The sequence below is a fragment of the Penicillium manginii genome (assembly GCF_028828005.1).
Source record: "Penicillium manginii strain IBT 31320 chromosome Unknown utg000004l:1.0-7231830.0:1.0-7236170.0, whole genome shotgun sequence".
Classification (NCBI taxonomy): Eukaryota; Fungi; Ascomycota; class Eurotiomycetes; order Eurotiales; family Aspergillaceae; genus Penicillium; species Penicillium manginii.
The window spans coordinates 5477109-5503259 of record NW_026643105.1 but is presented as its reverse complement, the minus strand read 5'-3'; the positions used below and the strand labels follow the sequence as shown (position 1 = coordinate 5503259).

Here is a 26151-nt window from a genome sequence, read left to right as displayed (position 1 = left end):
CCTGGTGCTGCTGTCAACAGTCGATTAGTGACAGAGCAGGCAGTACACCATGAAGAACATGGTGAAAACAAAAACACTCAAGCTCGAAACCCAATGGCAAAAACATTGAATGCCGGAGGGAGACTCGCTCTCGGTTGAGGGAAGGGAAAAGTCAAAGTGCAATTTTTCGAGCTTTTTCAAGGAGCTCCGCCCGGAAGAACATCGAGCCGGCCCTAGCTTCCTTTATTGAAGCCTCAGGCAGAACTCTCGGTTAGCTTATGTCAGGCCTCGCCGCCTTGTATATTAGGCACCCAATATATTCTACTAGTACTAGTAGAACGAGGTTTATTCATCAAACTTGTGTTTTTGCGAGACTTTGCTGGTATTAAGAGTACTACTATATGCAAATATTTTGAATATTCTTTTGAATACTGCTCTTTTGCCGAACTGGGGCCACATGAAATCATCAACAGACTTAGGATCGCGAGATCTTCTGCTCGCGAGTCCAGAAATGCTGCAAAACAACGAGCATGAGCAACATGCACACATCAAGGGCAATGGTCCAATTATACCCAATAAGGTATCGAGGTGCATCGACCGTCTTCCATACACTGTATTGGTCGTTAGCGATGTTCGCAGCACCAAAGATTTAATTCACTTACAAGAGAGGAAGCCAAGCTCCGAAGGTATTGCCAATGGTGTTCATGGCACTGATGACCAACGCCCGCTCCTCCGCACTGTGAGCACAGATCTCATTGGCCCACGCATAGATTATAGCCGCAATACCGTCGGCTGTCCCAGAAAGGAAAAATGCGAAGAACTTGAGTCCGACCGGTACGTTCCAGATTGCCAGAACAACACAGGCAAAGATGTTGAGTACCGCAGTAACGGCGATGAGGCTAGCCTTGGCGTTGTATACGTCGGAAAGCACGGCGCAGATAATTGAAGAGACGATGGTAACCGCAGGTGAGACGGTGGCGATGGTATTGATGCTGCCGACTGAATACCCTTCTGCCTTCAGCCACAAGGAAAGGCCACTGTTGGAAAAAACGCCGTCCGCCTGGGAGAAGAAAAAGGCGAATGCAACGAGGACCCACAGTCGCCATCCCTTCAGAATCTGAATGACCCTGGGCACGGTGAAAGGCTGGCGCGGCTCGCGATTCTCAGATGCCATGCGCTCCTGGGCAAGGAGAATCTCATCATGGGTTAGGAATCGCGAACGACACTTTTCGGGGGTGCTAGGTAGCAAACAGAGACCCATAAAGGCAATTGGAATCGTGCACGCAAAGCCTATTCTGTAATTAGTAAGGCCACACATGGATTGAACACAGTTCAAATCGAATCTCACAGATAATGTAGAGCCATCTCCATCCTTCAATCCCGTACCGTCCATCCAGACGAGCGTAAGCGCCTGCTTGGATGTATCCGGAGCTCATACTACCGACTTGGCTAGCGATGAAAAAGATAGCACCTCTGCGAGAAAGCTCCGAGCGCTTGTACCAACTGCCCAAGTACCACTGTACTGCAGGGAAGAAAAAGCCACCGAGTGCTCCGACGAAAAAGCGTAGGGCATATAGCTGAGTCACATTGCTGGCTTTGTACTGGGCAAGGGTGAATACCCCCCATAGCAGATCTGCTGCTGGGAGGAAATAGTTCACCGGACAACGAGTCATCTGCAAAGCGAAGTTAGATTTTCTCTCTTTCTCGGCTTCTTGATGGGTCAATAAGACGAACCAGAAGTGTCAAAGGTATTTGCATAGTGATGAATCCAACCCTGCGCAAAATGTGCATTAGTTTTTGGTTGTGAATAATTCACAAACATGATAGTGGTAAGACATACATGTAGACGGTATTTAGATAGTTCAACTGATTTCCATACAACTTCAGGTCCTCTTTCATTCCACTGACATAAGCCGTACTTGTAGCCGACGAATCCAACACCTTTGCCCAGTATGCCAAAAAGACAAACACAATAATTAAACCATCCAGTTTTAGAATCAAACGTCGCTCGGCGGGTGTATCAGTTGGGGCAAACCACTGATACCATTTCTGTCGTTCCGATGGCGGGCCAGTAAGTTGTGTGGAGACCTCCTTCGACTGCTCGGCATTGCTCTCTGCAGCCTCGACAGTTTGTGGGGATTTCTCGTGAATGGAAGTCATGGTTGCGACTTTCCTGGACCCTTGTAGCTCCTGGATTAGTATCCTGTCGAACTTTTATTTTTTGCCAAAGAGGGTGAAGCCGGTAGTTTTGAGTCGTGGCTGCTTAGCCGGAGCACGCCATCGACCGGGAGGATAACGCAGGCACTCAATGGTACAACTTGCGACGCTATCGCCAAATTTTGACAAGCCTTGCCGAGCACCCCGCCGATTCGCGGAGGCAATAACCTTTGAGCATTGACCCTGACCCTGTCAGTGGAAATGCCGTGTTCTTCAACACGCAAAAGCTGGAGTTGAACCCCTTGACTCGGCAAAGTGGTGGTCTCATTCCTCAGCCACATAATCACGTCTTATTGCATCTTCAGATAAAAAATGGTGTAGCGACTTGCTTCATCCGATTCATAATAGCATTCAAATTGGCTGCAAGTCATATACATGCTTATATAGACCTGCTGCATGGGAAGAGTGCATTTTCATCTGATTGGGATCCACCTGCCCCTCAAAAAAAGGAAATTGGGCAGACCTTAGGCACCCGCTGTCCACTCCACCAACACTTCCATAGCAGTGTTCGATGGCCTGGAGGTAGGAATTTGCATCTAACTACCTAACTAAAACTAGAAGAAGGGGAACTCATTTTAAAATTGCAGTTTTTGACCCGTGAGAAAATTGATCTCGGTCGGGATCGGTAACTTGAAGTGATGTGAAACCCTTCAACTATGAGTAGCTTTAGCTATAGGATAAGTCAACGTCGCTATTTTCCATGCAAGGATGTTCAGCAGAGAGCTTTTGGGATGGTGGCGATACTTAACCATTTCTCTAAATCGTAATTTAACTATTCAGTACCGGCGATTCAGTCTGGGAACATAATGAGGTTCCACCAAATAGCTGGACATGGTTCATGCTGTTCTTTCCTTCGACTGAACTCTGTCATGAAGATGTTCTACAACGATCCTAGGTCTGGGATCAGTACCATTTTCCTCGATTAGTAGACACAAGTTCGTAATTGCTCTTCAAATTCGGAGTCTACTAGTAGCTTTTTGACCTTGTAGTATCTGGCCCAGAGCTCATTTTATTATTTTCACGAAAGGCGAAGATACTATCTCTTAGACCTCATGGGCCAGCTCTCTATGAGAGCATAAGATCTCATTGTTTTCTTCCAAGGTTGCGTTGGTCAAATTATGATGCACCATTGGCAACCTGTGTGATTTTATTGCCGCTTTGATGATGAAGAAGCTATATAGAGGAAACAAACTACTAGTATCCTCAGAGACATTTGTCTTACGTCTACTAGTACCAACCTGGAAGATGGTTAAGCTGGGATGAGCTGAAACTTTGAAGGGACCTAGCATTTGAGCCATGATCCTTTGAATCCGATTCTCCAGAAAGTTTAGGTAGTACATAGTCATTTTATGGAGCTTTTTTCTTATAGCTGATGCGAGGAGTAGGTATGCGATCCAGAGTAGAAGAAGCAAGTGCAATAGTACTAGTATTGAGAATAATCCTAACATTTCCATGAAGTTTACGATAAAAAAAAAGATCTAGATCGATCGCCGGGTCTAGCCGCAGTCAGAGTAGTGATTATGCAGCAGATGTTGTCCGATCGCCTGGTACACATAGAAGAAGCCGAGGAAAGGAGGTATGTCCCTATTCTCCGTGGGTCCTCTAATCCGGTTGAAATGGGAATTGAAGATAAGAAAAGAGGGGAAGGTGAGGGATTTTTCTGGTGACCCGGAAAACGAGATGTTTCTTAACTAGTTGAATGGTTTCTTCAATGAAATATCTCGTGATGGTCGATCAGGGGGGGGGGTTTATAGACCGGTCGCCAATTGTGGTTACGGATTTGAAATGATCCGCAGCCAAAGATAGAAACGATAGAAAAACTCGAGGGTGCACCTGATCCGCAGTGGAGGGATTACATTCTTCCGGGGGGGATTACAAGAGTGCTAGGACTCCGTAGGATGGGGCGGGTGCTTTTCCCGACGGTGTTCGGCCTGGCGATCGGTTCTAGGCTCGGGCAACTTGCCTAGTCGGAGTATGAGTATTCAAGTTATAGTCTATGCTATTCTCCAGGGCGATTCTTCAAGTTCTCAGTATATCATCATCATTAGTAAGTGATAATTAAATAATCTATATAGGTCTCATCAAACATCTACTCAAATACTAGTAACTATCTAATACTAAGGTAGAAGTAACCGGGCATTCTCGGCAGGAACGGAGGAAGCAGGGTCACGCGGGGAAGAATGACGAAAACCAGCGGGATTCGGCTTGAGTGAAGTCACTCCCCTCTCTTTAAGTAGTCCGGTTTACCTCCCCCCCTGACGTGGATTTTCCCCACTAGATCTGATCTGCCTTGTTCAAGAGCTCGCCACTGTGCTCCTTGCTGCTATTTAAATTCTGCTTTCGCCCATTGCTGTCGAATTGATCTGATCCCAATTGCTGTTCTCTACATCTCCCTACCCCACTACCCCACCGAGTTCGACACATCGTCCAAATCGCAATCATGGCTGCAAACAACACCTCCCCCGTTGGTAACGAGAACATCAACACCGATATCGTCACCCTTTCTCGCTTCTTCACTGAGGAGCAGACCAAGTACCCCGACGCATCGGGTGACTTCACCCTGCTTTGCCACGCCCTGCAATTCTCCTTCAAGTCCATCGCCTACTACATCCGACGTGCTTCTCTGATCAACCTGACTGGCCTTGCTGGCTCCTCCAACATCACTGGTGATGACCAAAAAAAGCTCGATGTCATTGGCAATGACATCTTCATCTCCGCTATGCGGGGCTCAGGCAAGTGCCGCATCATTGTCTCAGAGGAAGAGGAGGAGGTGATCAGGTTCGACGAGCACCCCGACGCCCGCTACGCCGTGGTCTGCGACCCCATTGACGGCTCCTCCAACCTGGACGCCGGTGTCTCCGTCGGTACCATCTTCGGTATCTTCCAATTGCCCGACGAGGTCCTGGGTGCTGGCAAGTCCGTCGGCCCCGAGCAACTGCTTCACCCCGGAACCAGCCTGGTCGCGTCCGGCTTCACCATGTACGGTGCCTCCGCCCAGCTCGTCATCACCATGCGTGGTGGCGGTGTCAACGGCTTCACTCTCGAGAACTCGCTGGGCGAGTTCATCCTGACCCACCCCAACATGCGCCTCCCCGCTTCCCGCGCCATCTACTCCGTCAACGAAGGCAACTCCAAGTACTGGGACGACTGGTGCAAGGAGTACTTCAACAGCCTCAAGTACCCCGAGAACGACGGCAAGCCCTACAGCGCCCGTTACATCGGCAGCATGGTTGCAGACGCCTACCGTACCCTCCTCTACGGCGGTATCTTCGCCTACCCCGCCGACTCCAAGAGTCCCAAGGGTAAGCTGCGTATTCTCTACGAGTGCGCGCCCATGGCGATGGTCTTCGAGAACGCTGGCGGTCTCGCTGTTAACTCGCGCATGGAGCGTCTGATGGAGGTTCGCCCCGAGCACATCCACGATAAGAGCGGCGTCTTCCTTGGCTCCAAGGACGAGGTCCAGAAGGTCATCGACACCTACAACAAGTTCCAGAAAAAATAAGCGCTTTTTCTCTTCTGATAGATCATTTGCGCATGTTCTCCCCCTTAATTGGAACCTGTATAATTCCCGTGCGCAGCTCAACCTCATTTCTTCCTTATCTCGCCCTTTTTTATTCCATACCTCTATATCTCTTTTTCTCTGGGAGTGTTGGGCTCGATGGTGGGTTTGTGTTCCTGCTCTGTCATGAGCTATAACGTTTGTTTTTTTCACTTGTCGCTGTTTATTTCAGCGCCCTGGATCTATTCCAGCTTGCCGGTTTGGGGGACAGCACCTCGATACAAAAGAATTTGAAAAAAAAGTTTAAAATATACTACCTTCCATTGGAACTTGTAATCGCTATGATTTGTCAGTAATTAACTAATACTTAGGGATTTACCATGAAAACTTGAAGTTATCACCTACCTACTGATACTAGTACTAATCTCTGTCTACCTAGGTAAGGTTTAGTTTAATTAAGGTTGATTACAATCAGTACCGAAAAGTTAGAAAAATGTATATTCTAGTTCCATACAATACACGGAGACAAGGAAACCCGGAGAATGAAAGAGATCCCGCAGGGATGCTAGAGCGAAAGATGCACGGTGGAAAAGAGAGGAAATGAAGAAAAGACCGAGAAGATCAATCGACCGGGTCTTCCTCCAGGAGGGTCTTGAAGCTGAAGGGCAAGAACGGAGTACCCTCGCCCATGAAATGCTTGCTCATTGCTTCGACCCAATGCAGACGAAGAGCGTGGAGCATAGCACTGGTTCCTTCCATGACACACAGGACAATGACCTAGTATAGATTAGCATATGAATGAATTTTAGAAATCGGATGAATGGTGGACTTACCGAAAGGACAAACCACATGTAGAAAGTCACAACAATCATGATAACACGGACAACAGGGCTCTCGGTCTCGAAGGAACCGCCAAGGGTCATGTTCCAAAGCACAATGGAGAGCTGCTGGTGAGCCAGCGACAAAGCCCAAAGACGGAGGTATGAAGCAGTGTGGGAGATACAGTTTAGGCAAAACTCAATGGTGTGGATAACCTGGTGAATCATTTCATCGCCAAAGACGAACTCTTCGTGCTCTTCATCAATGTCCTGTGCAAGCATGGCGACACCCTCGCCGTCACTGGCCAGGCTGTCCCGAGCTCCGCCATACCCGCCGTTCGCATCGCCATCTTCGTCAAGAGCGCTGAAATGGGTTTGCTCTCCGAGTCCGCGATAGCCAAGGGCGCGCGCCTTGTTGTGCTCGTGGCGAAGCCAGAAGGGTTTGAGGAGTAACATGATCGGAACCTGACAAACAGCGATGAGAAGAAGAATGACCTGCACCGCACTCTGTCCAGAATAGAGTCGCTCGGTGACCGTGCCGGGGCTCAGGAACATGAAAATAAGCATGTTCAGCAGACTTGGGGGAGCAAGGTCAGTCTCCTGCCAATTGATGGTCCACTTGTAGATAATTGTGAGAGACAGGTAGCCAAAGATGGACTGGAAGAACAGCATGCTGGGAACAAAGTTGCCCCATAGATCGACCTTGGACTTGAAGTGTCGGGCATTGATGTACTGGAAGGTGAGAGCAAAAGTCATGTGGCACCAGCCTAGCAAGATACTCATCTTCATCTTCATACTGTTCGAGAAGAGCAAAGAGTTCTCTGCACCGTGCCAGTTCCAGTCAAGACCAATTGGGAAACGGTAGCCCTCTGTGATGGAAGCCTCGACAGACTGGCCTGCGGTAATATCCTGGGGCCATTGCCACTGACTGGAAAGGAAAGTAAAAGGCCGAGAAAAGATGTCGTTGTAGATAAAACCGGTATACATGGAGAAGATACCCATCAACAACATGATATAACGTCCATAGAAGAACATAGACGAGATTTCATCCAGCTTAGTGCGCGCCAGTTTCTTCTCAAATAGGATAAGAGTAGATGCAGTCAAAGTCATCAAAAATCCGTGACCGAAATCACCGAACATGACGGCAAAGAGGAAAGGGAAAGTGACGACCGTATAGATTCCCGGGTTGACCTCCGAGTACTTGGGAATACCATAGGAGTTGACAATTGTCTGGAATGCTTCGGTGAACTTATTGGTCCGGACATAGGTGGGAGGGGTCTTGTTGGTCTGGATCTGATTGACAATTGTTGGAACAGAGAGTCCGGCACGATCGTTGACATCTTGGAGGGTCGACTTGATCAAAGCAAGGGAGTTGGTTGGGCACCATGCCTCAGCAATCAAAGTTTTCCGGGCTTGGTCATAGGAGAACTTGTTCAGGGTATCGTAGACAGCCTTCTCCTTCTTGACGATGATCATCCAAGCTGCGAGAGACCGGGCGATCTGCGAGAGTTCCGCATCCAGAGTGCTCTTGGTGTTTCGCAGCACATTAGTCACATCGCCGAGGCGAGTGTTGACCTCATGGATCTGGTCACGTCGCAATTCACTGTTCTCGTCGACTCCGTACAAAGACGCACCCAGGGACTCGGAAATTTTGCGAATCTTGGCGAGAATGTTCTTACCGTGAGCGAAAATCACGAACACATTCTTGTGGATTTCCTCGTTGTTTGTAGGGTCGATGATGGGATCGGCGATTTCGGACTGGTTCATGTAAAGATTGCCACGCAGTGTTCGCCAAAGGATACGTTCAAAGGCTCCGATACGGTCACGGGGAATAACACCCGAGACAAATCCAATGTTGAGTTCTGAGAAACTCTGCTGTCCTTGGGTATCCCCATTTGCACCAGCAGGGCCGTGCTGCTCGACATCGCGGAGAAGGGGCGCCTCGTCGTTGTCGAAGGACTGGCGGATGTCTTCGGTCTGGGTGTGAGCCTGTGATATTTCATCAGTGTCATATTCATCACAGCTGTTTAGATAACCCTATACGAACCCGGTCAAAGAAGCCACCAGCTTCTCTCAAGACCCAGCGCCATTCGGCAAGCTCGACCTCGCGCTTCTTCAAGGTTTCGTAGCTATCGTTCAAGGAAGCGATGCGCTGCTCAAGACTCTCACTGCGTTCGGCCAACTCATCAATCTCCGAAGCTAGAGGAGCAGCCAGTGTATCCGAGAAGTCGTTCGATGGTCGCATAGTGACACCGGCCTTTTCCATCTGAGCGTGGAAATAGCCTAACATTGAGATAACAAGATTAGCAGGCGATTCACGTTGTACCACCAGGATTTCACAAAGAAACCAATTTCAACATACGGAGTTGTCGTTCCACATTATCCAGACGGCGAATCTCCTTGGTGAACGTGCGTTGGAAAGCGTTGGTATCGGGGTTAAGCTAGACAAAACATCATGGGCGTCAGCGCATCTTGTCGCTTTGACATCGCAAGCGGAAGGGTTTTCAATTGGGAGGGACACATACATCTCTGAACTGAACCTGGCCAATCTCACCGAGTGAGCTGACAACCTCACGGCCGATCTCGTTGGCGATGTAGAGCTGGGTCAGGCTCATGTCCGACGAGCGGAAGAAGGTATCCTGGGGGGCCATGGCGGACGGAAGGCTTCTTGGAGCCGTGCCTTTCCACCAAATGTGCACACCGAAAGGGAAAAGATCTTGAGATCTGAGGGAATAAAAGAGGGACACAGATGACGGCGTCGGCCGGGGATCTGAAGCTACCTCCTGGCCTCTCTGACCTGGCCGCAGTGCACGTGATATCACGTGTGGCGCCTCCGCCTGCGTCGTCATTCGACAGCCCCCATTGATAGATTCGAGATTCCAGGGAGTGTTTCAGAGTTGAGAACCGCCGATAATTATCGAGTATGTATGTGTAACTAAACTATGATTTTCAGTTGAGCTTGATTTTTGGAAATTTTATTCTCCCAGCGAGAAGAAGTCGCGAGGTAACTGGGTGGTCGGCCTGTTCTTCTTAACTCCCGATTTATGTCCTCGAATCTTGCAATGAACCAAATATATTCCTAAATAGCTCTACTGCGTATGAATTGAGCCTTGGGGGTGTACTACGTACATATGGGGGACTAAACAATCTTGTGACCTTTCCAAACCGGGGCGGTTTTTAGGGCAACTGAGCCAGAACCCTTCCCCTCCTTCCCACTTTGACCCCGCCCAGAACTTTGCCCTCAATGTTCTCTTGACATGCTCCTACTCTTTCTCCTGACATGTCCAGCTTTGGAATGGGATACTGTCTTCTTTGGCAGCGGTCATTCCATCATACCTGGAGAAATAATTACTTCTCCAAAACCAGACCTCCCACACCATGCCTTACTAATCACATGACCAACCAACTTAGGCGGAAAGATACTGCCACTCAACCCCCAATATAATTCAACTAATCGAGATATCCTTCGTCCTTCGGGACATTTGGTCAAATGAAAATATACAGAGAAGATTAGCATGGCCCCTGCACTAAGGATGACACGCTCAATCAAAGAGAAGCTACCAGTTTTTTTTTTTCCTTACAGATGCTTCGTTGAGGTGGGAGACGTGGTTGAACTTTTAATCGTGCGTTCGAGACTCGCCGCGGGAGCTTCCTTTTTGCTAGTCAGCTGCTCTCCATGTCTGCACATGTAGAAGAGCAAACTTCTATCAGTAATACTAGTATTCCGTATCTAGGCACTTAAAGCTGCCAGATATATCACCTTATCGCTCTGGAATCTGTGGTATTTTTTTCTACTTGTATCCTAGGATTACTAGTAGTAGCACGAGTTCAAATTGATTAGGATAGTAGTAATGCTCTTCAATGTCACGCAGAAATATGCCTGTACTAGCAACAAAACTCCATGACTTATCAGCAGCTCGCACTTCACATGCCGCTCGATTTCCTTGGCATTGCATTCCCCCCCCCCCCTGACCCCCACCGTAATCGAGTCTCTGGTTTCACAGTAAAATAGCAAGACTCCAGCAACTTGAATATTTCCCGAAGTTCGTAGCCGCAGGCCGGCCCGCTTTTTCGTTGATCGTCGGCTGGCCGCCTGGCCAAACCTTATTCCCCGGAAAGGTCAACTCGGAAGCCGGCCTCTCGGGGATTCGCTCACTTCTCATCTACTCCTGACTGTGAGATCCCAGATAAGGTTCGACGGCACTAGACCTGCGCGGGCGCCATGGTCAATTTCCTTGCAAACTCCAAGGACCGCAGTTCCCAGGCATGCGACAATTGTTTCCGACAGAAGGTGGCTGCCTCGTTTTCTCTCCCCCTCTCCGATGATTCAAGAGTGAAGACTGACAACCCCTGCTAGATCAAATGTGACGATGCACAACCTCGATGTAATTGGTGTGCTCATCGAGGCATCGCCTGTACTTATGACCGGAAAAGGCAACGGGGACCTCGAGGGTCTTCTGCCCAGCGGTATGTCGCGTGCAACAGCTTTGGCGACTATCTGGAAAATTTGACCGGCTGACCTGGAAACCATATCCAAAAAAAGTAAGACGAACAGAAAGTTAATGAGAGTGCGTGAAACTGCCTCCCCAAAACAAGAACCTCAAAACCATGAACCAGGTTTGTCATTTGCTCCAAAATATCCCGTCTTCAAATCATTAAGATGTCCTGTGAGTAGAACCCACCAATGAAGTTCAAGTTCGCCCGTTTATCCATCATGTTGGAAACATCAACCTTAGCGATGGCGCTGTTTTATTCTCCCCCGAAGGCCAGAAATGGGTCGAGGATCTGACCGGCGAGAAAATGCCAGCAGATCTTTCTTTGGCGGCCTCGCGACCTTGGGAACGCGATCCAATCATTGACACAGAGAGATGCCTCAATGCGGTACCTCTGGATAAGATGACTCTACCCGGCCGAGAAACTATGGTCCAACTCACTAACGCCTACTGGAACACCGTCCATAGTCGAAGTTGGCCGATCCCTGACGAGGTGTTTTTCCAGGACACCATGGATGTGGCGTACGGAGCCCGAGAGGAAGCGCCTTATCGGGTTCATACAGCAAAGATCTGTGTATGGGCTACTTGGGCATTCATCTCGACCTTTCCCACTCCATTCTCCGGAAGGCCTGCGGCATTGCCGGCTCCGCAGCGAATTGAAATCATGACATCAATAATGGCCTCGATCAACTTACTGCAACAGCCTCATCTGGAGCTATTAGAGGCCATTACGATGCTTGTGACCTTTCATCTTCTCTCGGGAAACGTCCAAGCCGGCATGATGAGCAATACCATAGCTGCACGCCACATTCTATGGCTCGGAGCCCACACTACAGACTGCTACTCAAGAGCTAATACCTTCCTCTCAACCGGCGATGAAAATTTCCGACGCGACTACCATCTAAGAAACCTGTTCTGGATATGTTACCAACAGGACAAAGAATTATGTATTCGCTCAGGACAACCACCGGCTCTTTTCGAGTACAACTGCGACCTCAATCTTCCAACGGCATACGAGGAAAACCTCAACTTCTCACTTAAGTTTGAACGAGATGACAATGTGGTTTATCCGGGTGACTTACGGTTAAGTCGGATCAAGTCAACTGCATACATCGATCTTTACTCCCGACGAGCCCTGGACAAAAGCGATGCCCTCATTCTCAGTGGTATTCGCCAGCTGGATGTAGATCTGGAACAATGGCGCATGTCTATTCCGGCGGAGTATCGCCCAACCTTGCTTTTTTCACAGGAAGCCCGCAGACCTTCTGCGCCGAACATAAGGTCCCTAATGTTGCGCCTGGAATATCACTACTGCATGGCATATATCCATCAAGCTTGTGGGCGATATGGAACTTGGTCGGGAAAACAAGGACCGGAGATCCAAGGTGTGAACTCTAGCCTGATCCTTTCGATCGCCGCGTGCCGCTCTTCACTTTATTATTTATTGGCAGTGGGGTATGCGTTGGCTCCAAAGGATTTCTGGTATGTGTCGCCTCCTCATTGACCCATGAACATTACCTAGGGCTCACCATTATAATCTTAGGTTGATATTATTTTACCCGCTCTCGGCCATCGTGTCAATATTCTGCTACATCATCTCAAATCCACAAGCGCCCGAGGCAACAAGTGACCTCGAGCTCATCCGGCTGATGGCGGTTCAGATTCGAGAGTTAGGAGAGCAAGAAGACAAACTGAGCGGTGAGCCTTCAAAATCCGAGCGAGCATGGAAGGTTGTTACGGCGCTTGAAAAACTTGCGAGATGTACGATCGAGAAGCATAATTCATGATTGAGCAGGAGCTCAAACTAAACGGCAACGACTAGTGTATTATACATAGAATAGAAGAAAGGGCGAAGATGAACCGATTTCTTTTCACCAACTACCCGGGCATGTGACTAGGGAGAAATGTCGTGGGCAGTGTAAGGGATGACTCTGACTTCACCGATCAATCCAGTATCGACCTTGCTAGGCAGCGAGCCTGAGGTTAACATGGGCTTTGACCCCGAGATTTCAAGATCATCGTAGATGCTGCTAATGTAGTTCCACATCAGAGTCGGAACAACAGCAACCACACGGTTAGAACCGTTCCGTAGCAAGGGACCGATATCGACCAAAGGTCTGGCAAAATTCAACGCTTGAACAGGCTGCCCATTTACGAAGAGCCTCAGGCCGTGAGAAATCTGTGGCAGCGAGATGTATGCCCCGTCAATCGACCCAGTGCTGTTTGAAGAAGTTGGGGGCCATGAGAATTGTGCTGAATAATACCCGACGCCTGATGCGTTTTGCAACCCAGGAATATCTAGCCAAGATACCAAAGAGCTGAGATGATGTGTCGTGTTATGCTTTTCAGCTACGATCGTCGCATCTGACATGTTGCGTGGAGCCTCCCAATGCTCGGCAACGAGCTTCCAACTTTTCAAAGAGAAGGAAGATAAACCCGTGTTTGCAGAGATGTTGAATGTCTTTCCGTTGGAAGATTTCAAAAGATAATCACTTGGAAGTGGTCCAGTTGTCGCATGCACAACAAAACTTCCAGAAGCAGTGATGCTATACCCCAAGACATTCGAGGGGACATGAACCGCATGCGACGATGGTGTAGCAACTTCCGAAGCCCATTCATCGCAGAAGGCGAGAATGGCAGTTTCATTAGAGACAAGACTCAGAGGAATCTTTGTGGTTTGGCCTTCAACCTGATAGTCTAGAAGAGCAGTTCGTTCTCCAGTCCAGCTATTGAGCACATATGGGGTTTTGGTCGAGTTGACGATAATATGGCCCGTCGCTGTACTTTCCTTGCTGAAGATGAAGATGTAGTCCGTGGAATTCTCGCTGCGTAGGATAGGATACCATGTAGCATTCTTGGGAGTGATGACCTCAACACGAGGGTGGATATCAAGCTCGTTAAGCTTTGCAGTGATTTGGCCATTCTCAACAGTATGAACGTTCTGCGAGCCCTGGAGGGTTTGTAAAGCCTCTTGTACAGGTTTCTGTTGTGATCCGTTGCCACTGGCGTAATATCCTGGGAGTCCTCCGCTGATAATAATAGGAAGACCGGCATTGGCGAATTCTTGAAGCTTGGAAACTGCTTCTAGAGTAACATTTTCGTGAGCGGTTAGAACAAGTGCTTGGAATGCAGGCGCCTCGGGAGCAAGCAGATTGTTTGACACGTATGCCTGGGAGAGGTTGAGATTGGTAGGGTTTAGGTAGGAATAGGTGTAACCGTTGTTGACCAGGTCGTTGCCAGAGTATATGGTGCTTAACTGAGGGTCTGTGTAGGACACTTTGTTGTAGAATGCAATATCGGTTCGGGGTTGCCCTTGGCGAAGGATGTATTGGTTACGGTTGATATAGCTGATGGCATCTGGCATGCCTAGCGTCCATGCAGGCTGCTTGTCCATGTAAGACTCGGAGAAAAGCAAGAAAAATGTGAGATAGCCCGGCCAGGTTGTTCCATAGTAGTCGCCTGTAAAGGTCTGCCCATGCAGCACAATTTGGTTGATCCCGCCAGCAAATGCACTATTGATCTGACCCAACAACTCGGAAATTGGGAGACGAAGAGCTTTGTCCAGATCAGCTCCCATTTCGTTAGAGATGACTTGCTTTTGGGCAACATTCGCAGCCCCAGAGAACTGACGATATCCATCAATGTTGTTATTAAAGGCTAATGATTCGCATTCCGGTGCGGTCACTCGGTCAATATTCGTTTCCATATCGATTGGCAGGTTATAAGATACTTGTGCAGAGTATCCTAGCCCGAGGCCTTCCAGCCATGATGTCAAGGCTTCAAGATATTCACCATAGCCCTGCGCCAAAGCAGCACGGAAATCATTCACAAAGCCACTTCCGTTATCTTCACTATCCAGCGTACACTTGATGGACCCCGGGTGTGATGGCTGAACGCCAGGATTGTTGTTCCCGTGCATCAACAAGGGAAGGTATTTGTGTAGTCGATAGCCGTGCATATTTTCGAATCTCTGGGGAAGTGACGAAGACCAAGAGATGTTTGATTTGATCTCAATACTATCTTCCCAGCCATATGTCCCCACTTCAGACAAAAGCGATCTGATCTCTGTGTCATCGAGGATATGGTTTTCCCAGAAATCTATCGTTGTTTCAGCACCCCGGGCACTGTAATGGTCCACGGTGTAGGAACCGTTATCGAAAATAGTCCCTGTGACATTGCTCTCAATGTCCAGGTTCTTTACCAGATCTTGAAATTGGTAGAATGCAAACAAGTACTGCTTGGGGCTGGCTCGAACATGTTTGCTCACATGCGATGTCCCATTCTTCAGTCTCAACGACACGGTGCCATCCTCATTGACCTTATCGGTATGCTCCACAAGAGTCTCACTCTGGAGAATCAGTTTAGTGGCATTGTTGGGTGGTGTAGAAAAGAGGCTGCTACCAGGGTTTTTGATCGGCGAAGATGAGATGACTGTCGCGGATATCAGAGCAATGAGTTCTCCTGTCCCCCATCCAGGAATGGGTCCACTGTAGGATCCATTGATAGGAACTTCTAGATGGTAAGGTGCCTAAAGAGCAATTAGCAGCACGTCACAACATACACTCGAGACTTCTCACTTACAAGGTCCCAGTGTAAGCCAGGATCAGTAGTCTCCGCTGGTACTCCTTGGCCTTGGTTTGCACCAAGAGCGAAATCCATGCGCATACCGGCACTTTTGACAGCCTGTAAAGAGGCTTTGAAAATATGCCTGAATGCCGGGGTCCCAAACCCATACGTCGCCCAGTCGGCACCTGACGGTGGCCCAGCCAGAGACCCTCCATAATTGTAGAGAGGCAGAAACTCCACCGCACCTGCACCTAGCGCACCAGCCGCTTGAATGTCTTTCTGAACAGTTTCGATATCAACGCTAGCATCGGGCAGCCAATACCGAAATTTCATGCTCGCATTGTTGGCAGGGTCCAGGAATGTTCCATATTCGGATACCGCGGTTACCTCTGCAAGGAGACCCAGTCCACTCAAAAGTATGCTCCCACGCATGGTAGTGCTATGTGAGGCGATTTCGAGGTAGGAAACTACCGGAGAATGAAATTGAAATAAATTAAATTAGATTCCATTTCATATAGCGGGGTCGTTCACATCTTTATCCAAATCCATAATTTTCAAGTTGCCGGCTGAAGGTGGTTCTCCCGGGGTTCCCGCGTCATGATAGTCGGTGGAGCAAGCAACATCCGTTCTGAAGATCTCAATTTATGCTTGAAGAAAGTAGCTTGAACTGCTATGATCGACATGCGTCCTCACCCGATTAGATAATCGGGGTACACGCCTGTACGTCCCATATAGAGTCAGAATCGCTAGAAATGAGGAGGCTGTGAAAAGCTCGGAATATTCAATTTTAAATTTCCGAGATTGATATATGAGTACCTAGGGACTAGTATCAAATCTATGAGCAATGGGACAACACAGCTCTTCACTTCAACTGAGTCTAATTGCCGAGCGATTGTGGATACTCGGGATTTCCGAGTCAAGTCCCGATTAACGGCATGTACATGGTTTTGGGATCTGAAAAAAACCTTGGAACAAGGTCTCTTCACAGTTCCGAGGGCAGGGATCGTCATTGAATATGTGGGGTGAATGTACCAGATGATGCACGATTGATTCCCAAAATAGTAGATGATGCCCACTAACTTTGCGGTCTTTCTAGAACAAGGAGCGCAAGCGTATCTCCATCGAGGTATACTTCTCGATAGACCTTGAATCCGTTCTTTTGGAGAACTTTCATGCTTCCGAAATTTTCTCTATTGCACGCGGCGAATAGTCTTTCCTTCTCTGACGCCAATCTTAGTTGCGCCGGGTCTATCCGGTTCAGTTTCCACCATGCATTTATCAATCCCGTCACAGCTTCACTGGCGTAGCCCATGCCCCAACAGCCCGGATGGAGGCCGTAACCAATGGATGGAGCTGGAGCAAGGGAATTAATTCCAACTATACCGATAACCTTTTGTGTGGGGTCTTTGGCGTCGATGATTGCAAAGTGAAATTGTCTGCCAATAGCTCCGGATGCATCGGGAGTCCGAAAGATCTTCCCGGCGATGTTTGCTTCTGTTTCCTCGATGTGCTTGTGAGGTATTTTCGGCCATCTAGATGAGTTAGCCAACGTTGAGCCTGGGAGCCTTCTGCCTGGATATGAGCTTACAACCAATCTGCTACATCTTGTCGAGATCGAAACTCGAAGATATGTGCCGCGTCGCTTGATTTCAATGGGCGCAGACGAAGATTCTTGGTTTCAATGACATCTGGATTTGGAGGCACGACAACTCTGACAGGTTGCTCCGGGTACAAAGCTCCCTTGGTGGGGACCTGCGATTCAGCCTCCATCTAGTAGGTGACAGACCGGCGCGGGAATGTGTTAATCGACTCCTTGTGGTGAAGTGCAATTTTTTTTGATAAAGTCTGAGCAAGTACAAAGATTGGTATCCGAGGGGGAAAAGGAAAGGCTATTGGTTCAAGTTTTGAGATTCACCGACCTCCAGGGAGGGTGGCCATGTTGAGTCACTCTTCCAGGCACCCCCCCCCCCCCACTTCACGCAACAAAGGGACATATGATCCGAAGATATCAATAAAGATGGTAATAGATTATACAGTTGATACTATTCAGAACGCCTCAATTGATTTGCAAGATAGTGTACACTCGTAATGCATAATTGCATGTGTGGGATCGTGTCGAGTACCGACTTCACCCATGCAGTCGCAGTCGCAGTCGCAGCCAGGAAAGATGAATAAAGCCACATGACAAAGGAGATGAGATGAGATGCCTGGAAATTACAGTCGCTTGTTGTTCAAAGAGCCAGAATCTATGCACCGCCTTCTCTCTTTGCATATTCCTCCTCCATGCGCTCCTCGTATAGGCGATCGGCCTCCTCTCTGCTCAGCGCCTGATCCCCCTCGACGAGTTGTGAAAGTCGTGATGAATCATCGGCAGTGCTTGATTCAGATCCAAGGCCGTTATTTCCATTGTTTGATTCGGCCGAGGAGCTAGCGGAGGCTGTCGCATGCGTGTTGTTCTGACGCTCCTTGTCCAAGATTTCGGCGGTCGGGATAGGCATTTTGGTAGTAGGGAGAGATTCAGTATTGGTGATCGGGGACAAGGTGAGTGGCGCAGGGTATATTGTGAGATATAAATGGAAGCTGTGGATGGAAGAGAAGAAAGACTGTGTGGTATATTGTAAATTGTGAATTGTAGATGGTCCGAGTCAGATTGGTACCGCCACGCGTGGCGAGAGCTCCGACGTCATTGCGTGGGTCGCTCGGCTCAACTTGACTGACTTACTATATACAGTAAGGTTTCCACGAATTCTATTATAGCTGATGTAACTACTAGTATCCACAAAATCTTCATATATGAGCTCGCTCAATAGCTCATTGTCATACATATTCATTAGGTAAACATCAAGATTCAAAAACAAAACATCTAGAACAATATGCACCAAGTATTCCAATATTTAAAGACGAGAGCGAACAGGCTTCTGGAGCTCTGGATCAATAGAAACTTCATCAGCCAGCATCTTCTTCATTTCAGGATCATATAGTGGCTCAGCCATGATGGTGGCAGCAATACGCCGGCCAAAATACTCAATTTCAACACCAGCCCCTTCGCCTAGATTCCCAGGTAGCCAGGCATAAGCAATCGGCTTGCGAACTGTATACCCAAATGCTGAGCTGGTCACGTAGCCAACAGCCTTGCCATTTTTAAAGACGGGTTCCTTGCCAAGGACCATAGAGCGGCCGTCGTCGATAGTTAAGCAGCGTAGGCGACGCACAGGATTCTGTTTGGAGAGACGATCCACTGCAGATTTGCCGACATATTCTTCCCATTTGCTCGATCGAATCAAGTGGGCAACACCTGCTTCATATGGATTATGCTCGGTGTTCATATCAGTGCCATAGGTTCGATAGCCCTTCTCTAATCTTAGGGCATTGAAGGCACCGCGACCAGCTGCGATAAGACCATGGTTTTTGCCTGCTTGGTAGATGGCATCCCATAGACGTTGGCCATATTCGGCACTTGTTTGAATCTCCCAGCCGAGCTCACCGACATACGACTTTCGGAAGACAGTTGTTGGGATGCCGTTGATGGTTGCATTCTTGACACCAAAGTAAGGCAGACCCTTATTGGAGAAATCGTCAGAGCTGATCGTTCTGATCACATCCCGTGCACGAGGTCCCCAAAGGCCGATGCAACAAGTGCTGCCAGTGACATCGCGGACTTGCACCCATTGCCCTTGGCGGCGGGCTTCACGGGAGAGATAGGCCAAGTCAGTAGCGGTGTTTGCGCCTATCTGGAACCTATTTTTTCCCAGGGTTGACACAAATATATCGCTGCAAATGCCACCCTGATCATTCAGAAGAAGTACCCAAGATATGGTGCCTGGGCCTGTGGTGATGTCACCAGTTGTCAGTCGCTGGAGTAGCTGATGAGCCCCAGGACCTGCAACTTCAAATCGGTGGAAAGAGGTCATGTCAAACATCGCAACGGCATTTCGTGTCTTCCATGCTTCGGCAGCGACGATAGGTGAATAGAATTTCGAAGACCAGGAATCTCTCTCAACAGGCTTCCATTCAGCCGGGAGGGAATTGATGAGCCCTGCATTTGCTTCGTACCAGAATGGGCGCTCCCAGCCTCCTAGCTCGAGGAAATATGCACCAAGATCCTTCTCGCGGGAATAGAAGGGACTGGTTCGGAGTGTACGAGGGGATTCTTTTGGTTGCAAAGGGTGTAAGATGTCATAGATCTCGACGAAGTTTTGTTGGGAAGTTTCGCTGATATAGTCACGACTGAGTTGAATTTCTTCGAAGCGAGTGAGCTCACACTCAGTCATATCAATCTGAGATCGGCCTTCAGTAAGAATTTCGGCGAGGGCACGGGCAACACCAGCAGAGTGTGTAACCCATACAGCCTCAGCTACATAGAAGCCATCAAGATTGGGTGCTTGCCCGAAAACGGGACCTCCGTCCGGTGTAAACGAGAAAATTCCGTTGAAGCCATCCTCGATCTGAGTACTCCGTAAAATGGGGAGGAGATCCTGGGATTCTTTCCAGGCAGGAGCGAAGTCTTCTGTGGTGAACTCGAGGCGGGAAGGCATGTTCTTCTCGTCGACATTCGGAGAAGTGAGGCCCAAGGACGAAGCAACCACTGGCATAGGGCGATGACCATAGTATCCGATTCCATATTGTCCACCGTGCTCACGAAAATACAGGTCCTGATCCTGGTGTCGAAGGATTGGGAGGGTTGCATTCAGGCCGTTTGGTTTAGTGTTGAGGTCTCGACCGGCGAGAGCGGGAACGGTAGTCGTCTTCGCGTACTGATGCGCCAAAGGTAGCAAAGGGATTGGCAACCCAACCATCTTGCCAATCTCAACGCCCCAAAACCCAGCACAGGAAACGATTATATCTGCAGGGACAGTTCCACCAGGAATAGTCACACCTGTCACCCGGCCGTTTGCACGCTCGATACCAGTCACGGGGGTAGAGCCAAGATAGCGGACACCAGCTTTGCTAGTACGTTCAATAAGTAGCTGGGTGGCACGGGCTGCGAGTGCTAGACCGTCGCTAGGGATATGCAATCCACCGAGAACCATGTCTTTATTGAGGTGAGGGTACATTTCAAGGCACTCCTCGGCACTGACAAGACGTGCATCAATTCCCCATGATGAGGCGTAGCCATGCTTTCTTTTGAGGTCCACGAGCCGTGCAGGGGTTGTCGCCACCTCCAGTCCACCCACTTGATTGAAGCAACTCTGGCCATCTTTCTCAATCGATTGAAGTTTCTGGACTGTATATCGAGCTAGGTGTGTCATCGTCTTGGAAGGGGTGGTTTGGAAGACGAGCCCGGGGGCATGTGATGTCGAGCCACCAGGCATGTGCAATGGGCCTTGCTCGACGACTGTGATATCTTTCCATCCCCGTGAGACCAACTCATCTGCAAGATTGGTGCCAACAATCCCGGCACCAATGATAACAACACGCTGCGTGGAAGACATTATGAAGAAGTGAATGATGAGCTTGACAAAGCTGTGGAGGGGGCCCCTCTTATGTATGCGCCTGACAGCAGACCGAGAGCTTTCTTGATATCGTGCGGGGGAGGGGTGCCTCTCCTCGCAGATCGTGCGATGATGATATAGCTATCATCCTGCCGTGGGAAAAGTAGTCCAGGCCCCGCATCGGCTCGGACGGTAGTTGGATAACTATACCGACCCCAGAAGGGTTCCTTTTCCCGAATGAGTAAAAGCGGAGTCTGATGATAGACAAAGCCGATCCTTTATAGCACATAGAATATTCAATTCTATATGCTCCGTGGATTGAATTCTACGTAGCAAAGCTCGCGAAAATCCATGGGAGTTTTGATAATTTTGAAGCTCAACAAGTGCCGAGGGCGATCAGTCGATAAGAGCTTAGGCCCAGTTTCCATCTTCGACAATGGATAAGGTTACCATTATCGGAATGATCCCACATGAAATTGATTGGCTTCCCAGAGGCAGGGTGTAGCAAACTAAAGTCAAATGACCGTTGGCGTCCGGAGAGCCGCCCGAGAGCCGCTCACGTGTACGGGTGGCAACCCCACGTTCGGATTGGAATTGGCTGCTTGAGAGTATCTCTATTTATGTTCATTGGATAAATATTGGAGCTCGTTATTCTTGCTTATCTATGACCAGCTAAGAATAGCATATTGTCCAGTGATGCGTTGTGGTGGGCTTGGGAGGGTAGTATACTATCAGTGCTACCACTACTAATTATTTGACTCCGAGGTCCTTTCTCTCGTACAAGTACTAGGTACCTAGGTACTTTCTTCCATATTGAAATCGACGACAATACGCCCGGCAACCTCTCCTCTCTGTTATTTCTGCACAGCCTCCGGTAATCGGTTGATTGGATAGACCTCACTGATCCGGCGGAGCAGGCCTCGTCGTGCGAAATCCAATGCGACCGCTGTATCACTTCGGCTACCAACAAGAGTTCCCTTGACAGTCAGGTTTTCAAATATGTACTGAAAAGGGTCCAGACCGAGTGTCATAGTATTGGTTGGTGGTATTCCGGTGCACATATGACGACGGCTCCAATTCCGTCGCCGGTATAATTGGCGCAGGCCCTTATATGCAACCGGAGCAGTAACAAACACGCCATGTGCTCCACCCCATCGGCAATCTTAAGAACAGCCTCAATTGCATTCGATTCCTGGAAATCAACAAATGCTTCAGCTCCCATTTCCATTGATATCGTTCTCTTTGGCTCGCCGGTATCAACCACGATGGGACACGACCCCATAACCTTTGCCAACTCTACACCTTGGATACCGACCCCGCCGCCCCCTCCGAGAAAGACCACCCAAGAGCCTGGCTTGATGCCAGATTAAATCTATGATCGATACATAGTGCTTGCACTGCACATAATAGGCGCGGCGATCTCATCCGGGACCCCATCTGGGATTGAAGATGCATAACGAGCCGGTGATACGATATACTGCTGATAAAGTCCCTTCTCGAAGATAAACTAGCAACAGAATTTCGTTTCAAAGAAGGGGTTTGCTTTGCTAGTATTTCGCTCACCTGGTGACATCAACCCCGAGCGAGCTGCAGACTTGCAGTATGTCTCCTTGCTACCCCAACACAGGGCACATGATTCGCATGTATTCATGATAGGTTTAATCCCGACCCTATCACCCATTTTCAAAACTTTCACATTGGAGCCAATTTTAAATAATCTCGCCGGCACCTTCGTGGCCTGGTGAGTGTACCGCGAAGGTTGACATGGGGGGGAAGTCCCATGTCACCTTTCATCAGGATTATATCTGAATTGCAGCCAAAAGGCATCGAAAAAAAAATCCTGCGTAATAAGATCGGCTAGGAGGAAAAGAGAGTGAAGTCTAGTGCCTGTGGGGCGAAACATGATATGCCTCACGATAATCCACGATAATGAGCGACTTTTCTGATCACCCTGATTCAACCATGTTTGTTCTATTTATTAAAAACCAGTCCAACGCTCGTGTTTGAGACCCACAGCTCTACTGAGGCCGGCCATCACGGCCTCTCTGAAAGAACGGTAAGCAACAGATGGTAGTCAACGCGGCATCCCTCTCCCTGTACAAGGCTAGTTTTGTATCCATTTCGAAGTTTAAGGTGAAGGCTCATCAAATCTGGCTTTTTTTGGACGTAGCTAATCAAGAGCTCGCAAGCCTCCGCACAAGAGATGGTGGGTTGGAAGGCGAGATCCGAGAGGTAAGGGTTGCAGTCCATCGTGGGACTTTCCAAGGCTGACAGCTCGAACTGTGAGCCCGAATGACTGTAAGGCTCTGTCTCCAGTGGCGGGTAGTGCAGGAATTCCAGATCTTCCGTCATATTCATAGATGACTGTGGCATACATGGAGATACTTCATCAAAAAGGGAGCCAACGGGGAGGCAAGTCGCTGACAAATTACAACCCCCTCCGCGTAGATAGTCATTATCTCTCATTATGGACGTGGAGGCGCGTGGTTCGGTGGTTGCCTATACGCTGTTAGGGGACATGGCCATCGTCACATTCGACGTGTACAGAATTGAACGAACGGTCGGCATGAAACCGAGAGTGGTGCTGTCGCCAGACGACAGAAGCAAATTACTGTTGTATGATTCAATTCCCACTCCATAGGCCTGGTGTGATGGTGGGTGACGCGAAACAGACGCCAAATTGACCAGAGACATTAAGAACTCAACAAAGTACTTTAGGAGCTGAGTTTCGACTGAGAGGAGATCTATCTTTTTCTGCATAACATCAAATTGAGATTTTTGCTTAGTCTCGTAAGACTGGACTTTCTCTTCTAATAGGCGAATATACTCCTTTTGGCGCGCACGACAATTCCGCTGGTTGTTGCGCACTCTGGTAAGATCATCAGCCTAGAAGGTGGCGGTCAGAGTGTACCCACCAGTAATTCAATCTGTGCAGAATATTCACCTTGGTTTTGACTTTCAAACGGGCCATTTTGAGACAGGAAGCGAGACTTTAAGGGAGACGACAGTCATCGAAAAGTTTTGTCGGGGAGGATTATTTCAGAGTCTCTTTGCTCGTGACGGGGTATAGGGTGGAAGAACGAGCCGATGTCAGCACAAAGCTGCGCTAATCCAATTTGATTCTTGACCCCACTTTTTGCGAGATGGAGACGCTCTAATTTGTAACTGGTGACATACCAGGAAGGCCGAATCCTATTTGTGATTAGAGAGATCAAAAATGGCACCATCAAGGCGATACGAATGGCTGCGACGCATTACCAGATATCCCGTTCAACTCTCATGTGAGAGATGTGGCTAATATTCTGCTGGCCGACCGTGGAGGTGACCCCCCCATTAACTGTGGGGGTTAACTGGGCAAGCACCTTATCAAACGCCGAGATGAACTACAGTCACGTTTTTCAAGACGATATGAATTTCACTAATCCTTCCAGTCCAGTCTCTTCGCTATCAATTTAACAGCATAGACAAGCCCCAACAAAACCGGCACCTCAATCAGTGGCCCAACAGTCGAAGCAAGCGCCTGATTACTGTCTGCTCCAAATGTAGCAACAGCAACGGCAATCGCCAACTCGAAATTATTACTAGCAGCGGTAAAACTCTGTGTCGCCGCGAGCTTATACCCGAAGCCCAACCTGTACGTAACCAACAACGTCAAGAAGAATATAACCGCGAAATAAACAATTAGCGGCGCGGCCACCCGGACCACAGAGACAATCTGGTGAACAACGTGACGACCCTGAGACGCAAACAACACCAATATCGTGAACAAAAGCCCAATGAGAGACCAGGGGCTTGCCCATTTCAGAAAGACCTCATCATACCATCGCGGACTTGTAGCCCAGCGGAGAGTGAAGCGCGTGAGGATTGCTGCGCCCAAGGGAATGCCGAGAAAGACGGCGACGCTTTTCGCGGCGGTGGAGTATTGAAAGGCTATGATATCGCCGCTGATGACTTGGATGAAGAAGACGCCCATGGGTGCGAATAAGACCATTTGCAGGAGGGAATTCACGGCGACGAGGATGGCGCAGTATTCGTTGTCGCCGCCTGCCAGTCCGGTCCAGATTAGAACCTGAATATCTGTTAGTATCGTCGAGTCCAAAGATAAAGGTTTGTTCGCAATGCTGTTGGGCCGGGGAACGGGTGTGTTTTTACCATAGCAATGCATCGTGCCAGTCCGACCAGAATCAGCCCCTGGCGTAGCTCGGGTTCGTCTGGAAGGAAAGCCCAGGATAACGCCAGCTAAAGTATTCCGTGTTAAACTTCGGAGTTGGATTAGAGAGGAAGTGGAAATATTGGAGTCTTACCATGAAGAATGGGGCAATGATCCAATTAACAACAATACTGAACGCAATCTGAATCCATATCTGACGGGTTTTGAAAACATGATGTAAGCTCTCAAAGCGCACTTTGCAGAGAATAGGATACATCATAACAAGCAGGCCAACAGCTGTGAATATATATTAGCATATTGAAACGGGCAATGCAGAGAAATCGATGGGCCCTTGCCTATAGGAACCGAAACACCAACAAACTTCCCCCGTTGTAGCGCAGGTCCAGTGCTTGGCACAAAATTTCCCAAAATAATACCAATTGCCATGGCCAGGAAAATCCATACCGCGAGAAATTGGTCCAAAAGGCCGAGATTTTTGAAGGTAGAATTTTTTTTCTGCGGTGCTTCTGACTGGCTTGCTTGTTTTTCTATGTCGTTGAGAGTGGAAGGAGCCTGGGCGGCCGCGCCCGATGGGGAGTCAATTTCGGTCATCTTCATATGTTGAGATGGTCCTGGTTCCATTGAAGGCGATTATCCTAGTCGTTGGAGGTTCGGATGATATGTGAAATCTCGGAGGGAGTCTTCGAGGTGGAGGTTATATAAACATTGACTTGACAGAAGACAAGGCGATTCTTTCGTAGTATCTGAGCCCTGGAGTGTCATCAGCCGATGCTGATTGGTCAACGCCTCATTCTGGCTGCCGCACGGGACTAATTGTAGCCAATTAGAACGCGTCAGTGACTCACTAGAAACGAAAATTTTATGTATCAGTTCGTAGTTACTACTAATGTCTAATAGTTACTGCTATCGAAACATCGAATGGAGAGCATATTTAGATTTGAATTTGGAAGAGAGAGCAACAGCAAAGATAGATTTC

General features: G+C 48.7%; 12 protein-coding genes across 12 annotated transcripts; 2 read left to right on the top strand and 10 right to left on the bottom strand.

Moving 5' to 3' along the window:
• Positions 1–454: 454 nt before the first annotated feature.
• On the bottom strand, positions 455–2139 carry N7533_005751 (uncharacterized protein; the record flags this gene model as incomplete). Its single annotated transcript, XM_057102401.1, has 5 exons — positions 455–590; positions 642–1269; positions 1328–1652; positions 1714–1753; positions 1820–2139. The coding sequence occupies 5 exons, from the start codon at positions 2137–2139 to the stop codon at positions 455–457; spliced, it is 1449 nt and encodes a 482-aa protein (XP_056962031.1).
• Positions 2140–4636: 2497 nt separating this feature from the next.
• fbp1 (fructose 1,6-bisphosphate 1-phosphatase) lies at positions 4637–5698 on the top strand (the record flags this gene model as incomplete). Its single annotated transcript, XM_057102400.1, has 1 exon — positions 4637–5698. The coding sequence occupies one exon, from the start codon at positions 4637–4639 to the stop codon at positions 5696–5698; it is 1062 nt and encodes a 353-aa protein (XP_056962030.1).
• A 618-nt stretch (positions 5699–6316) lies between these two features.
• Positions 6317–9164, bottom strand: N7533_005749 (H(+)-transporting V0 sector ATPase subunit a; the record flags this gene model as incomplete). The annotated part of the gene is made up of 5 exons (XM_057102399.1): positions 6317–6472; positions 6529–8502; positions 8561–8796; positions 8876–8954; positions 9039–9164. The coding sequence occupies 5 exons, from the start codon at positions 9162–9164 to the stop codon at positions 6317–6319; spliced, it is 2571 nt and encodes an 856-aa protein (XP_056962029.1).
• A 1719-nt stretch (positions 9165–10883) lies between these two features.
• N7533_005748 (fungal specific transcription factor domain-containing protein) lies at positions 10884–12793 on the top strand (the record flags this gene model as incomplete). The annotated part of the gene is made up of 3 exons (XM_057102398.1): positions 10884–10980; positions 11189–12488; positions 12550–12793. The coding sequence occupies 3 exons, from the start codon at positions 10884–10886 to the stop codon at positions 12791–12793; spliced, it is 1641 nt and encodes a 546-aa protein (XP_056962028.1).
• Positions 12794–12900: 107 nt separating this feature from the next.
• On the bottom strand, positions 12901–16004 carry N7533_005747 (uncharacterized protein; the record flags this gene model as incomplete). Its single annotated transcript, XM_057102397.1, has 2 exons — positions 12901–15534; positions 15588–16004. 2 exons carry the CDS (start codon positions 16002–16004, stop codon positions 12901–12903), a joined length of 3051 nt encoding a protein of 1016 aa, XP_056962027.1.
• Positions 16005–16647: 643 nt separating this feature from the next.
• On the bottom strand, positions 16648–17342 carry N7533_005746 (GNAT family N-acetyltransferase; the record flags this gene model as incomplete). The annotated part of the gene is made up of 2 exons (XM_057102396.1): positions 16648–17104; positions 17161–17342. The coding sequence occupies 2 exons, from the start codon at positions 17340–17342 to the stop codon at positions 16648–16650; spliced, it is 639 nt and encodes a 212-aa protein (XP_056962026.1).
• A 476-nt stretch (positions 17343–17818) lies between these two features.
• On the bottom strand, positions 17819–18070 carry N7533_005745 (uncharacterized protein; the record flags this gene model as incomplete). The annotated part of the gene is made up of 1 exon (XM_057102395.1): positions 17819–18070. One exon carries the CDS (start codon positions 18068–18070, stop codon positions 17819–17821), a length of 252 nt encoding a protein of 83 aa, XP_056962025.1.
• A 396-nt stretch (positions 18071–18466) lies between these two features.
• Positions 18467–21004, bottom strand: N7533_005744 (GcvT family protein; the record flags this gene model as incomplete). The annotated part of the gene is made up of 1 exon (XM_057102394.1): positions 18467–21004. One exon carries the CDS (start codon positions 21002–21004, stop codon positions 18467–18469), a length of 2538 nt encoding a protein of 845 aa, XP_056962024.1.
• An 854-nt stretch (positions 21005–21858) lies between these two features.
• N7533_005743 (Polyketide synthase enoylreductase) lies at positions 21859–22286 on the bottom strand (the record flags this gene model as incomplete). Its single annotated transcript, XM_057102393.1, has 2 exons — positions 21859–22008; positions 22071–22286. The coding sequence occupies 2 exons, from the start codon at positions 22284–22286 to the stop codon at positions 21859–21861; spliced, it is 366 nt and encodes a 121-aa protein (XP_056962023.1).
• A 752-nt stretch (positions 22287–23038) lies between these two features.
• On the bottom strand, positions 23039–23356 carry N7533_005742 (uncharacterized protein; the record flags this gene model as incomplete). The annotated part of the gene is made up of 1 exon (XM_057102392.1): positions 23039–23356. The coding sequence occupies one exon, from the start codon at positions 23354–23356 to the stop codon at positions 23039–23041; it is 318 nt and encodes a 105-aa protein (XP_056962022.1).
• Positions 23357–23503: 147 nt separating this feature from the next.
• Positions 23504–23975, bottom strand: N7533_005741 (bZIP transcription factor; the record flags this gene model as incomplete). The annotated part of the gene is made up of 2 exons (XM_057102391.1): positions 23504–23890; positions 23949–23975. The coding sequence occupies 2 exons, from the start codon at positions 23973–23975 to the stop codon at positions 23504–23506; spliced, it is 414 nt and encodes a 137-aa protein (XP_056962021.1).
• Positions 23976–24422: 447 nt separating this feature from the next.
• Positions 24423–25766, bottom strand: N7533_005740 (arsenic resistance protein; the record flags this gene model as incomplete). Its single annotated transcript, XM_057102390.1, has 4 exons — positions 24423–25073; positions 25157–25243; positions 25309–25451; positions 25529–25766. The coding sequence occupies 4 exons, from the start codon at positions 25764–25766 to the stop codon at positions 24423–24425; spliced, it is 1119 nt and encodes a 372-aa protein (XP_056962020.1).
• Positions 25767–26151: the final 385 nt, after the last annotated feature.